At 38.8% G+C, this 15,004-nt stretch overlaps 1 protein-coding gene across 2 annotated transcripts in view; it reads right to left on the reverse strand.

Moving 5' to 3' along the window:
• Positions 1–15,004, reverse strand: part of col5a1 (procollagen, type V, alpha 1) — a 77,069-nt gene that overhangs the window by 9,612 nt on the left and 52,453 nt on the right. For both annotated transcript variants that reach the window (XM_027152796.2, XM_027152795.2), the window contains exons 38-61: positions 14,920–14,973; positions 14,535–14,642; positions 13,360–13,449; positions 8,754–8,807; positions 8,166–8,273; positions 7,786–7,893; positions 7,616–7,669; positions 7,404–7,457; positions 6,662–6,769; positions 6,467–6,520; positions 6,031–6,138; positions 5,759–5,812; positions 5,541–5,648; positions 5,302–5,355; positions 5,157–5,210; positions 5,019–5,072; positions 4,838–4,891; positions 4,632–4,739; positions 4,372–4,425; positions 4,144–4,197; positions 1,206–1,313; positions 738–791; positions 600–635; positions 444–497 (exon numbers count right to left, since the gene is read on the reverse strand). In XM_027152796.2, the coding sequence (XP_027008597.1) occupies positions 444–497; positions 600–635; positions 738–791; positions 1,206–1,313; positions 4,144–4,197; positions 4,372–4,425; positions 4,632–4,739; positions 4,838–4,891; positions 5,019–5,072; positions 5,157–5,210; positions 5,302–5,355; positions 5,541–5,648; positions 5,759–5,812; positions 6,031–6,138; positions 6,467–6,520; positions 6,662–6,769; positions 7,404–7,457; positions 7,616–7,669; positions 7,786–7,893; positions 8,166–8,273; positions 8,754–8,807; positions 13,360–13,449; positions 14,535–14,642; positions 14,920–14,973 (1,746 nt within the window). The remainder of the gene's footprint in view (positions 1–443; positions 498–599; positions 636–737; positions 792–1,205; positions 1,314–4,143; positions 4,198–4,371; positions 4,426–4,631; positions 4,740–4,837; positions 4,892–5,018; positions 5,073–5,156; positions 5,211–5,301; positions 5,356–5,540; positions 5,649–5,758; positions 5,813–6,030; positions 6,139–6,466; positions 6,521–6,661; positions 6,770–7,403; positions 7,458–7,615; positions 7,670–7,785; positions 7,894–8,165; positions 8,274–8,753; positions 8,808–13,359; positions 13,450–14,534; positions 14,643–14,919; positions 14,974–15,004) is intronic.

Genomic DNA, 15,004 nt, shown 5'->3' on the forward strand with positions numbered 1-15,004 from the left:
ACAGGCTGCCTCCACAAAACATTAGAAATTATTGGAAAATTTGAAAAGATTGATTTGTAATTTTATTGGTATGAAAAAAATAAAAAATGTTCATTAGTGTCAGGACTCTATGTCACGTGTCTGCCCCGCCTTTGTTTACTCCTCACCTGTTCCTATGTGTTCATTGTCTTGTCTATTTAACCGTTTAATCAAACGTCAGTGTATTGTCAATGTATCAGTATACCCTCGTCCTTTGTCCTGTTTAGTTTTCATCTGTGTTCCTATTTTATGTATAATTATTTATTAAACCCTATTTGTTTGAAGCTATCCTATATCTGGGTCTCCCTCCTCCCGGTGTGACAATTAGAAAATAGAAGTGTGTGTATTTTATAGGATATCGGAATACATGTAAATTTAGATATTTAATGTCTAAAAAGTTAAATTTTGTTGATGTTCCTACTGACCGGAGGACCTGGAGACCCTGGTACACCTGGTTCTCCCTTTGGTCCTGTTTGACCCTACAGAGGAAGAAAGAAACAGAGACAGAGGCAGATTTAAAACACAAAGAGAAAAAAAATATTTTTAGATATTATGATTTGTGGTTGAAAAGGAAAACTTACTGATGATCCTTTAGCTCCTTTAGGACCAGGGGGGCCCTGTATAAAAACACACATACAAACAATCATTTATACAGTATGTGTATACATAAACATTATTAAACAGAAAAGATGCTGTTTGTTGGCTTGCTGTTAACATACAGGCAATCCTGGAGGTCCAACTGGTCCCAGAGGTCCAGCAGGGCCAAAAATACCCTGTGCAATGAGAGAGAAAAAAGTGAGAGAGAGAGAGAGAGAGAGAGAGAGAGAGAGAGAGAGAGAGAGAGAGAGAGAGAGAGAGAGAGAGCAATAAGTGTCAGTAAATGTTCAGTAAATTCTGAATAACATTGCTAGTTATAACTCTAAACAACAAGAGAAACAAAAAAGAAAAAGAAAATAGAGAACAATGGTCAATAAAGGACTGTGTGGGAATAAGCATGTGCAGTATGTACAGTATATAATCAAAATATGTAGCATATATAGTGTACATAGTTCCAGTGAAAGGAAAGGTAGAGTATAGTTTAGTTAAGGCTCACATATGGATCTGTGTGGTGCTGTAAATGTGTGCATTTGTGGACAATTTTATCTTTATCTATATTTTTGTATGTAATTTATGCATGTGCATCGTACATTGTCTCCTTTAGGTCCTGATGCTCCCTGTGGTCCAGGCAGTCCTCTGTCTCCTTTCTCACCCTGCTCTCCAGGAGGCCCAATCAAACCAATCAGACCTGGATGGCCCTGAAATGCACACAATTCACTCAATAAACAACAAGCAAAGCATACACAGACACTAGTATAAAAATAATATTAATTAATATACTTATTATTCTCAAACACATCCAAATATGAGACAAAGAATGTTAACTGTTCAAAAAATCATCATGTGGAACTAAATATAAACTGAGATGTTTTCATCTTAAACTACAGCATCCACATGCTCCCCAAGACTGGAGCTCTTGATGCCACTTCCTGTGTTTGAATCGTTTGGCACGAGTTTTGTGCCTGTCTCTGAATTTTTCATTTTCTATTTTTGGTTAATATTATACATTGTCACTTTTGTTTATTAAATTCTTTACTTTTCTATCGCAGTTAATTTTATTTCTCTCCTTCGGGAGTCGCATTTTTGTTTCCTGACTTCGAACTCATCAAATCTGGATGCCTTAAGCGGAGTTTAACCCTCTACCTCCGGCATTAGAGCCTAACAGGTGAAAATATCTAGGGCTTTGAGGGCTCCAGCAGCACTGCTTAGGTCTAGGAGCCAGGGCGCCAGACAGAGTAGGTAAAATTATGGTCTTAGATTCTTAGGAGCAAATGTTATATGCCTTTGTCAGTCAGAGAGTAAGAGTAATATTACTATGTGTAAATTAGCAAAGGCAATATCTGATACTGTTGTATGCTCTGGCCCCATCCCAATGCGACGTTGTGTGGCTTACAGCAGGTTATGTTCACTGAACTGCTAGATATCCAGGTGATGCTCCAAAATTAATGTGGGCTTCATAGATAAATGGAGCACTTTTGATTGCAAGGCTAGGACGGAATGGTGTCCACCTCACTCGGGAAGGTGCTGCTCTCATTTATTGCAGAATAACACAGTTTAAGAACAAGGCCTAATTAATCTGTAAAAATTTGGAGCCAGGGCCTTGGAGTAGACAAGCAGGCTAATCTGCATTCGTCAATCAAGGGTCACAATATAGAGACTGTGTCTGTTTCCTGAGCTAAAAAAAAAAAGGATTATAGTGATTGCACAGCCTAGGAGTGTCTCAAGCATCTAAAGCTCTTATTGCTAATGAAATGATAACTGATCAGAAGTTTAGTGTTCTGTGTTTAACAGAAACATGTGTCAAACCAAACAAGTTTCTCGCAATAAACAAAGTTTGTCTGCCCGTTTATAGTTACAGTATATACATCAGGCATGCCTAACAGGCAGGGGAGGAGGTGTCACAGTTACTAATGATGATAATCTAGGTATCAAGCAAGAATCTAGAAAAAAATAGCACCCTGGTACATGACAACACAGAAACATTAAAACAATCAGCTAGAAATTAGAATGTAAATGGTGTCAAACTAAATTTTCAGTATTTCAATTAGCATGGAAGGAAAGTCTTCATAGCTACAAAAAAATCTCTTATTGCTGCTAGATCAGTGTATTTCTCCAGCCTAATTGAAGATAACAAAAATAATCTTACATTTTTATATAATTTATTAGATTTTGCTATAATATTGTAGGAATAAAAACACTGTCGAAAAGCACACACCATCAATTTGTAGCAGTAATGACTTCATGAATTATTTAAATGGAAAAATTGATCTGTTAGAAAATTCAGAGCATTAATTTAATACCAAAAAAATTGATAGATAATGCCGCAGATAATATTTCTGTTTTTGATCAGTACTTAGACTGTTTTACTCCCCTTTTCACTGATTTCTTCTTCAAAATGATCAATCTGCATACTGGATCCCTGACCCACATGTTTCTTTAAACAGATACTACCAGGAGCTACCCAACCCGTTAATATACAAAAAATACATTCTTCCCTTAGCACTGGCTTTGTGCTGAAATCTTTTAAGCTTTGATTAAAAAACCTGACCCCGACCAAAGCCAGCTGGCCATCTTTAGGTCAATATCAAACCTCCGCTTTATCTCCAAGACCCTAGAAAATGTTGTAGCTCAGCAGTTATGCTCATATCTACATAGGAATAATATTCATGAAATGTATCAGTCAGGATTTAAACCTTATCATAGCACAGTGCTGGTTAAAGTTAAAACCTGTTACTGGTCTCTGATCAGGGTTGTTTCTGTTTGCTGGTGTTGCTTGATCTTAGTACAGCTTTTAATATCATTGACCAGGCTATTTTACTTGATAGGCTAGAACATGTTGTTGGTGTTAAAGGGGCAGTCCTCTCCTGGCTCAGGTCTTATTTGACTCATCACTATCAGTTTGTAGATCTAAATGGTGACTACTCTAAACAAACTAAAGTAATGTTAGGTGTTCCGCAAATTTTTGTTTTAGGCTCATTGCTTTTCTCCATATATATGCTACCCCTTGGTGCAATTATTCGTAAACATTGTATTAGTTTCCATTGTTATGCTAATGTCACACAGCTGTATGTTTCAGCTAAGTCAGATGTGAGTCACCAGCTTAATAAGATTCTGTGAAGGACATCAGATATTGGATGTGCCTCATGGGATTGTTCTGGATGGTGCCTCCCGGAGACACTTATGCCTTCTTTGAACCAACGTTGCATCAGTTAGCTGTATGGTCTGGTCTTTATTAGCAATAATTTGAAGATTTTGACAGGAAGGAATTAGTGTTGGTTCCATTTTGAGCTCAGAGTTTGCGCTGACCCACAGTGCACAGGGGCTCACATAATGATTTTAGGATAAGAATTCTACAAATAATAAGCCATGGGCTTCACATATCTCAACCCCATTGATTAAATACGGGAAAAGTTAGTATTATGGATATAATAATATAATATTATAATAATAATATAATAATATCCATCCCTGTCATCTAACTACCAACCAAGAGAATATCATTTGGAAGAATGGTGTTCATTCCCTTACCTTTTCTCCTTTAACTCCAGTGTCCCCTTTCAATCCAGGTAATCCAGGGGGACCCTGACAGAGAGAGAGAGAGAGAGAGAGAGAGAGAGAGAGAGAGAGAGAGAGAGAGAGAGAGAGAGAGAGAGAGAGAGAGAGAGAGAGAGAGAGAGAGAGAGAGAGAGAGAGAGATTTGTTATTTAGAGGCTTTGCAGTAATTTAAATGTAAAGGTTGGTGTTCTGACAGGATACCATAGGTCCTGGTGGTCCATCAGGTCCAGGAGACCCAGGCAGACCTTGTTCTCCCTAAAAAAACAAGACAACATAATTATATTACTGAAATATATAAGTATTTTATTTCTGGCTCAGCTTTGCATATATTCTGCCAAACAATGATGTGACTACAACTGTGAGAATGTTAAAATCTGTTGGTTCAGAGTCATTTCACTAATATAAATGTTTGGCAATCCTGCACACTTGAGTCATGTGTATATGCGTGTGTTGTAACTCACTACTGGTCCAGGGATTCCTCGCAATCCTTCAGAACCAGGCTTGCCAGGAGCACCTTGGGGTCCAACAGGACCTGTCTTTCCCTGTGGACCCTCGAGACCGGACTCTCCCTAAGAAATAAAAAAAGAGACAAAAATATTTGGGTGAAAGAGTCATCAAGTAAATTTTGAATGTTTTGAATGTTTTTGTATGTGCTGCTTTTCTTTACCTTAGCGCCTTTCTCACCCTGTCGTCCCTCAGGTCCTGCTGCTCCTGGAGGACCCTAAACATAGAGAAATGCAATGAAATAGAGAATGAAATATGAATGCTGATACATAGACAGGCAGAAAAAACCCCAGATTGAAAGAGGCAATTAATACAAAGAATCACAATAGGCAGAAGTTACTTACTCTCTTTCCTGGAGGTCCAGTTGGTCCAGATTCACCAGTTGGCCCTGGAGATCCCTGACACAAACAAATGATCACAATTGTTAAATAAATTAAACAAATGAAACAGAATCAGAAATCTCTGCTAACTGAATATCTCACCGGTTGACCAGACTCTCCATCATCACCTTTGTCACCAGGAGGACCATCCAAACCCTGAAAAAATAGTCATGTTACTTGCCAAATGATTATTTACTGTAAATTAATAACACATAAATATACATGTAAATAAAAAAATAAAACATACAGGTGGTCCAGACTCTCCAGGAGGTCCAGGGTCACCAGGAAAACCACTTGGACCCTTAAAAAAAATTTGCTTTTATCAACTTATGAATTCACAAGAGATAAATTTGAATGTGTTTAGAATCATTAATTTTTTATTCTGATGTTTGATTATTATAATGAATAGATATCAATTAACCAAAAAAGATTAAATATGAAGAATTTTAATTGCAATTCTGATATATACTGAGGGTCAGAACTCACTGGACTTCCTTTAGGACCATCATCACCAGGAGGGCCCTTAGGTCCTGGCGGACCAGCAGAGCCAGCAGGACCAGCTTCTCCTTTTTCTCCTCGCTCTCCTCTTGGTCCCTGTCTCAGACACAGAGACAAAATTATAATGTGTACTTATTTAGTTTACAAATGTTGTGCAGTTATGTTTAGTTTGGGTGATTTTCTCTCATTAGATCATGTTATCATACCGGAGGACCAACGTCGCCTTGCAAACCGGGCTCTCCATGCTCACCTGGGTCTCCCTAGACAGAAAGAAAGAGAGAGACAGAGACAGAGAGAAAGAAAAGAGGAGAAGTGTCAGTAAATGTCACAATGTTATTTTAAATAAAAGTGGTAGTCTGTAAATGAACTTCCATTTAGACATTAAACTATATTAACTAAAAACTAAATTTTCACTATAAATTTAAGGCTATTTTTCTGTTCTACTTTTCTGTTTATAATGGATATTCAGTTTTCAAACCTTCTCTCCCACAGCTCCAGGGTTTCCATTGCCTCCAGGGGAACCCTGGGGTCCATCGGCTCCTGGAGGTCCAGCAGGGCCTCGTGGACCTGGAGGACCAGGTGGACCCTATAAGACAGAGAGAGAGAAAGAGAGAGAGAGAGAGAGAGAGAGAGAGAGAGAGAGAGAGAGAGAGAGAGGGAGGGAGAGGGGGGGGAATAATAACCCTGAATGAATTTATCACAAGAATAATGCAAAGATAACAATTAGTCCAAGCTGACCAAAAGAAATAATATACAAACACATATGTAATGACATATGTACACATATGTATTGTACATATCCACTGCTAAGTATTAAAAAGCATTTAAATTAAACGTTAAGATGCTAAACCAATTATATTAGAAATATATACAATATTACAACATTATCATAAACCGAGTGCATTTCTTCTTACCATGTGACCAACATCTCCAGTTTCTCCTTTCTCACCAAGGGGTCCAGGCAAACCCTGTGTGCAGAAGATCGAAGAACATAGAGGTAAATAACAAATGCCTCCATTCTTTACTAAAGATTTGTTCTTATTTATTAAAAGCAGTTGGAACACTGTTAGTTGACACAAGACAAATATGATGTGTGAGTACATTCCCACCTGAAGACCAACAGGTCCTGGTGGTCCAGGGAATCCTCGTGGTCCCTCATCTCCTTTTTGACCAAACAAACCCTGCTGTCCTCTTGGGCCTGGCTCTCCATCAGCTCCCTAAAGAGAAAAGGAGGGAGAAAGAGAAAGCAAAAAAGGAAAAAAATCTAATACTTCAATATGGATTCAGTATAATGTCCGTAAAAAAGAAAGGCAAAAGTTTTTTGACAATTAGGCATGTGTAATTAGTGTAAAATGTCCAATATGTCCAAAATGTCCTTTTTGGTGTTTAATTCTATTTTCTAGAATTAATGCATGCGCATGGAGAGCGCGTGGATTCCTGCCACAGAACAGAACCATACTGCCAACACTAACTGTATGCTATCATCTAATAAATTCTCATTTGACAAAGTGGTCCTGACAGAAGTGTGAATAACCTTATCGTATTGTACATTTTTTGCCAATTGTAAAAAGCGCTATACAAATGAATTTGAATTGAATTGAATAGTGTGTCTCAGGTAAGATTTTCAAATGGCAATTGACAAGAAAGGAAATGCTTTCTTGTAGTGCATAAATAAAACTGAAATGCTGTGGTTACATGATGTTATGACATTTATGCTGATATTGTTACAAATGTATTTGTGTGACATAGTCTGTTAACAAAAGTATTCCGACTAACATATAACATTATAAAGACATGAAATGTAAAGGACTTTAAAGAATATGCTAAAGATGATTGATGAATAATACTTACAGCAGGACCAGGTGCACCAATTGGCCCTTGGGGGCCAGTTGGCCCAGGGGGACCCTGAAAAAAAAGAGAAAAAACATAAAGATGTAATTGGAAACAAAGCTGTTTAGAATGTTGCATTTGCATTCATATTCCCACAGATATATGCATTCCCATATAACCACCATCTGCATGTAAAGGATGACGGAACACGTAAACAAAATACATAGACTCACCTGCTCTCCTTTATCTCCTTTGCTACCTTTCTGACCAGGTTCACCAAGCTCACCCTGTGAAATAAAAATATTTCCACTGTAAAAGGCAACCAATGTCCAAAGGTAACCAAAATGGTAATTTAAAAAAATGGTACATAAATTAGTATTTAGTTTCTTTAGAGCACCAATACCTTATCTCCATCTTCTCCTGGAGGTCCAAGAGGTCCAGCTGGACCGGGTAAACCAACAGGACCCTGAATACCATCTCTACCAGCAGGGCCTTGAGGTCCTTTCTCTCCCTGAAGACAGTTTTATAATTAGATTTAGAGAATATGAATCCAGAAATACGAAATAATCTTTCAAACCTTATGTGTCTGGTATTCAGACTTCAGGGTTAGAGGATTTAGGATTTATGCAATAGGAATCATAACATTTTCAACAAAAGGTTGGAGTATGCCATAAGATAAATTAGAATAAGAGTCTGGTAAACAATTAGCAATTTACATTTAGGGCTGGGAATTAGCTGAAATAACAACAATTTGCAAAGGAGAATAGGATAAATGATACTCACTGGTCCACCTTTCTCTCCTGCAGGCCCCGGGGGTCCTTGTGGTCCAGGCCGTCCAGGTGGTCCAGTGGGTCCTGTCGGACCAGCAGGCCCACGCTCACCAGGTGAACCCTGAGAAAAAAAATTCAAGTAAAGCAGGAAAAATGTAAATTTTGTAAAAAATTTACTTTTAATACATGTCAGTAAAACTATAATTGCTATAAAATCATGCTAGAAAAGTCTTTGTTTACAATTTGAGCATTATATAATGTTAATGTAAAACTTTTTCCCACTAACCAGTGCTTACTAACTATGGCATGTACGCTGAGTGAAAAATATAGCGAGAGAGAGAGAGAGAGAGAGAGAGAGAGAGAGAGAGAGAGAGAGAGAGAGAGAGAGAGATAGAGAGAGAGATAGAGAGAGAGAGAATAGACAAACCAGTACATATCTACTTACTGAAGAGCCACTGTGTAGCACAAAGGACAAAAAATGAAACAGGAAGTAAAACAAGTGAATATAAAAGAGCCACTGGAAATAGAGAGAAAGACACAGGGAAATAGTCATAGAGGGAGAGAGAAAAATGAAAGATTAAGAAATATGGTTTTTACTCACAGCAGGCCCAGGTGGACCCGGGGGTCCTTCAACCCCTTTCAAACCTGCGGTTCCCTGCAGAAAAAAAAGAAACCCTTTCAAATATATTCTGTTATATTTTTTATATATAAATGTGTAGCAGTTATAAAAAAATATTTTTCTGAGAAATTATACAATGGTATTTGTATTTATAATAGTGATAAAAATATACTTTTTAAAAACATCTGTTTTTAGTTTCCTTATCATTTTCTTTTTCAATGCTAATCTGATTTGGTACATGGATAATTTTCAATCATTACCAAAAATAGAAACTTTCTTTAGAGCTGAATGTGTGTTTATAAGTAAATAAGGTAAGAAATTATATATTATGAAATTGTTTTACTATTATTATTAATCATAATTATTATTCCTTCAGAAAAGTGACCTAATTATTAACCGTGTAGAGGTTCCCTCTGGCTGAAAATGGCTTAAAATTATACTATATTGCTTTACTATTTTATATACAGTTTTAGCAATGCTAATTATTAACAGTAAAATACTATTTTTTATTATAAGATGTTGTTTGATTTTTATTAAGGAACCTTTAAAGCCAAATAAAGTAAGAAATAAATGGCTTGTATTTGAATATCAGAAACATTTTTTTTTTTCTCCAATTAGTGTTCAGGACATAGTCTCAGTGTTTAAGTCCAGGTTAAAACCACATTTGTTTAATTTAGCTTTTTATAAATAGCTTTTCTTATGTAAAGGAGTAGATCTGGAGGATTCATGGGCATGGTGTTTGGTGAACTGAGATGTCTGGATGCTGACGGCTTACCACCCTCGCAAGTCACTCATATTTGCAGACTGTGGAGTGGTGGGACGCTTTACTTCCCAGGAAGCCCTCATGTCTGTCACACCTTCTGGCTCTAGCCTTTTAGTTATGCTATCATAGCTAGTCTTGCTGGAGTCCCTGTCTGCACTTTGCACATAATTTACATTCATCTGATTGCAATCATACCTAACAATTACAATCATACCTAATAATTTTCTTCTCTCTCTCTTTCTCTCTTTTATCTGTGGTTTATCACACCCAAGTTCAATAGAGTTCTGATTACTGCCACACCTTTTCACAATCAAGAAATCACTTAAATTAGACCTGACTGACAAAGTGAAGTGAAAAGAAGCTACACATCATGCTGAGATCCAAAGAAATTCATTGTAATTAAATTAATTGAGATCTATCAGTCTGGAAAAGGTTATAAAGCCATTTCAAAAGCTTTGGGACTCCAGCAAACCACAAATAGGGAAAATGGAACAGTGTTGGACCTTCCCAGAAGTGGCCCGGCCAACCAAAATGACCCCAAGAGCGTAGCAACGACTCATCCCACAACAACATCCAAAGAACTGCAGGCCTCAAATGCCACAGATAAGGTCGGTGTTCATGACTTCACTGTAAGAAAGAGACTGGGCAAAAATGGCCTGCATGGCAGAGTTCCAAGATGAAAACCACTGCTGTGCAAAAAGAACATAAAGGCTCATATCAGATTTGCGAGAAAACATCTTGATGATCCCCAAGACTTTTGGGAAAATACTCTGTGGACTGACGAGAAAAAAGTTTACATTTTTGGAATTGTGTGTCCCATTAAATTCTGGCATAAAAGCAACACTGCATTTCAGAAAAAGAACATCATACCAACAGTAAAATATGGTGGTGGTAGTGTGATGGTCTGGGGCTATATGGATGCTTCAGGACATGGAAGACTTGCTGTGATAAATGGAACCATGAATTCTGTGTCTACCAAAAAATCCTGAAGGACAATGTGCGGCTGTTCATGACCTCAAGCTGAAGCGAACTTGGGTTCTGCAGCAGGACAATGATCCAAAACACACCAGCAAGTCAACCTCTGAATGGCTGAAGAAAAACAAAATGAAGACTTTGGAGTGGCCTAGTGAAGTCCTGACCTGAATCCTATTGAGATGCTGTGGCGTGATCTTAAAAAGGCGGTTCATGCTCAAAAACCCTCCAATGTGAGTGAATTACAACAATCCTGTAAAGATGAATGGAAATTCCTTCACAGCACTGTTACGGACTCATTGCAAGTTATCACAAATGCTTGATTGCAGTTCTTGCTGCCAAGGGTGGCCCAACCAGTTATTAGGTTTAGGGGCAAGCATTTTTTCACAGTGGGCCATGTAGGTTTGGATTTTGTTTTCCCTTAATAATAAAAACCTTCATGTAAAATCTGCATGTTGTGTTTGTGTTATCTTTGACTAATATTTACATTTTTAAATGTTTGATTATCTGAAACATTAAAGCATGACAAACATGCAAAAAAAAATATCAGAAAGGGGGCCAACACTTTTTCACACCACTGTATATGCCACTCCTGAGCTCACAGTGTTCTGAGTTCCTAGTCTAATTGTCTCCTCTTACAGAGCTCCTTTGTCAACCCTGATGTTCGACCCCTGGTTGGAGATTTGTCACCCGGTGGTCACCCTGCCAGGGATTGATCTGAATGGTCAGCCAGTGACTCCTGGGATTGTTGTGGATGGAGCCGCCTGGAGACTGTCATGCCTTCTTTGAACCAATGTTGTGTCAGTTAGCTGGATTGTCTGGTCTTTATCAGCAATCATTTGAAAAATTTGGCAGGAAGAAATTAGTGTTAGGTCTGTGCTGAAGGTTTCTTGCTAAAGAAGCTGAGGGCAAAAGATGATGGACTGGCCAAGCATGTCTCCAGACCTAAACCCTATTGACCATCTGTGGGGCATCCTCAAATGGAAGGTGGAGGAGTGCAAGGTCTCTAACATCCACCATCTCTGTGATGTCATGGAGAAGTGAAAGAGGACTCTAGTGGCAACCTGTGATGCTCTGGTGAACGCCAAGCCCAAGAGAGTTAAGGCAGTGTTGGAAAATAATGTTGGCCACACAAAATATTGACACTTTGGGCCCAATTTGGACATTTATACTTAGGAGTGTACTCACTTTTGTAGCCAGTGGTTTAGACATTCATGGCTGTGTGTTTACACAGTTATACAAGCTGCACACTCACTACTTTACATTGTAGCAAAGTGTCATTTCTTCAGGGAAATATATATATTTTAATTTAAACAACTAGCATCAGAATCAGAATCCGAATCAGAACCAGGTTTATTGGCCAAGTGTGTTGACACACACAAGGAATTTGGTTCCAGCTGTTTGTGTCTCTCAAAAGTACAGAGTCTACATAAACAACATTATACTATAAAGTGAAAGTGACGTGACATACGGCTAAGTACTGTGACCAATACTAAGAATTTGTTCTCTGCATTTAACCCATCCAAAGTGCACACACACTGAAGTGAACACACACACAGCAGTGAACACACCCCCGGAGCAGTGGGCAGCCATTTATGCTGCGGCGCCCGGGGAGCAGTTGGGGGGTTCGGTGCCTTGCTCAAGGGCACCTTAGTCGTGGCCGGCCAGAGACTCGAACCCACAACCTATAGGTTACAAGTCAGACTATTCTATCACCAATTATATTTTCAGCTGTTTTTACTGTGCGTTGCAGTCTGTTCCCTTCCTGTTAGTTGCTGCTCCAAACCAGATGGCTGTTCTGACTGCACCATAGAGTAGCACCAGCCACTTCACCTTCTGCCGGTATGCATACTCATCGCCAACTTGGTTGAGACCGATGAGCATAGTATCATCTGCAAATTTCAGAAGTTTAACAGTTGGGTCACTTGAAGTGCAGTCGTTAGTGTAGAGGAAGAATAGCAGTGGTGAGAGGACACATCCCTGAGGAGAGCCAGTGTTGATTGTCCGATTGCTGGAGGTAATACCTCCCAGTCTCACCTGTCGTTTCCTGTCTGTCAGGAAGCTGGTGATCCGCTGACAGATGGAAGGGGGTATAGTGAGCCTTAGGAGTTTGGAGTCCGGAATTATAGTATTAAAAGCCGAACTGAAGTTGACAAAGAGAATCCGGGCATATGTCCCTGGGCAGTCCAGGTGTTACAGAATGAGATCAGAATAGCCAAAAAAAAGCTACTCTTTTGGCTTTTGGTGGAAATCAGAGCAGCTCAGCTCAGGGAAACCTGAGATATATCATAGCTAATTGTAACAGCGCGACCCACAACATCCTCCCTAAACCTGCAGAGGGAGCCCTCACCCAAGTTTTAGCCAGTTCCGGCTTTCAAGGGTATTTAAGTCACGTACACAATACTGCTAGCGTGAAGTATTATTCCAGTGTGATTATTACCAAGCCGTGTACTTCATGCCATGGTTCTGTGTTTTGACCTTGGCTTACTTTACGACTACGATTTTGCCTTACCGTGTTACTGGATTATTCTCGCTGATTTACGCTGTTGGATTAATAAATATCTGTTTATTGATCTGACACCACCTGTTCCTGGGGCGTCAATAAACTAATCTTAATACATTACTTAAAAATAACTAAATAATGTACCAATTTGCTGAATAAATGCTTTGCGTGGTGTGTTTAGAATGATTCTTTTATCATGTTGCATGTGCTATTGCATATCGAAGGCCACACTGTTCTTTTTGGCATGGTGTGAACTTTCTTGATAATTTCAACCATTCAAAACTTTAATTAAGGTAAATATGATAAATATGATATATGAAAAATATGTGAGTTTTGTAAATGTCACTCACAAAAGGCCCAGGTAGCCCTCTCTCTCCAGGAAAACCTCGCAGTCCTTGGGGTCCATCTTTACCAGCAGGGCCTGCTGGACCTGGATCTCCCTAAATAAATACACACATAATCAGAGCAAATCAGGTGTAATGTACAGTGGCTACAAATTCACCTCATTTAAGTGTTCTCCTTGACTGTGAAAAAAGCCTTGGCCTAACCACCAAGAATTTTGTCATGGAACACTTAATAATGGTAATGTCAATTACTGTGATTTTTTTTATTTAAAAAAAAATACACAACTGTTATCACTGTTGAGGCAATAATATTAAACTGTAATTTTAAATGTTATTATCCATTAAGTATTGACAACAATTAACAGTGTGTAAGGAATATCCCTTAGTTTTATTTGAATCAAAAAAGTCATGGTTGTGGTGGATCCAGAGGTTATCTGAGGAACGCTGAGAATGAGACTGAATGGGATGCTAATACATTGCAGGGCACTATGCACAGATTCATATATTGGGGTAAAATTTGGTAAAGACAATGTACTTATAGCCATGATACCAAAGAACAAAGAAAACACGGAGAAAACATCTTTGTGCAATGTAATTGTTATGAAAGGTAATGCGTTTAAGTTAGAGATAGAAATGGGGCTAGTATTTATATATGATTTGTACATCATATTAAGCATTCAGTCTTGGATTTCTGAAGCATGTGCAGGGTTTCCCGCAGCGCTTTTCAGTTAAGGCGGCCCGCCTAAGCTCGGAAGCCCTACCGCCTTAACTACGTCGTCCAAAAAAAAAAATATATATTCCGCTGCACAAAAGGCCGTCAAGTGCATCTCGGAGAATAGCGCAGACGCTCTTCACACCGCGAGCGCGCACGCGCGCTACACGGCCGAAATGAGAGAAAGACGTGGCCGTCACTGTCTAGAGGATAACTAGCCAGTTGATAAAAAGCGTGTCCACAAAATTTCGAATGTTGTTTTGCACTTTCTTATTTATTATTATATTTATTTAAATTTTATATTTAGTGTTAAATATATAATTGGTAAATGTAGTACAGAGTCTGTGGTCTATCTCACAAAGAAGTGCCGCCCCGCCGCTAGCCCCGCCCACCCGCCAAACCCTAACGCCTTAACGCCTTATCTAACAAATTTTCTGCGGGAAACCCTGATGTGTGTATGTATTCTCACCTTGGCTCCCTCTTTACCAGCAGGTCCAGGCAATCCTTGTTCACCTGGTGGTCCTGGAGGTCCAGGATGGCCTCGTTCTCCCATTGGTCCAGTTTCACCTGTTGTTCCCTATGCATTGAAAAATGGGTATGGGTAATGTTACTACATTATATATTAGCTTCAGCTATCACAAAATTGCACTGGACAAATCTCACAAGATTTTTGGGTAATCATATTTCAATCTATATGTTGTGCTCTAAATATAGAAATGTTTACTTTAAGATAATGGTTGGAGGGGGAGATGGATGGGAAGCTGTACTTGATAGATTTAGTTTCATCAAACTTTATCAGAATGCATTCTTGGTAATTAGAATGCATCTTTATTTGTGTGTGGATCTACACTCACCTGAGGTCCTAGCACACCTGGAGGTCCAGGAGGTCCAGTCTTTCCTTGGAAACCCTGAGCAGAGGACACGTACATGAGTGAGGAA

The sequence above is a fragment of the Tachysurus fulvidraco genome, chromosome 21 (genome assembly GCF_022655615.1).
Source record: "Tachysurus fulvidraco isolate hzauxx_2018 chromosome 21, HZAU_PFXX_2.0, whole genome shotgun sequence".
Lineage (NCBI taxonomy): Eukaryota > Metazoa > Chordata > Actinopteri > Siluriformes > Bagridae > Tachysurus > Tachysurus fulvidraco.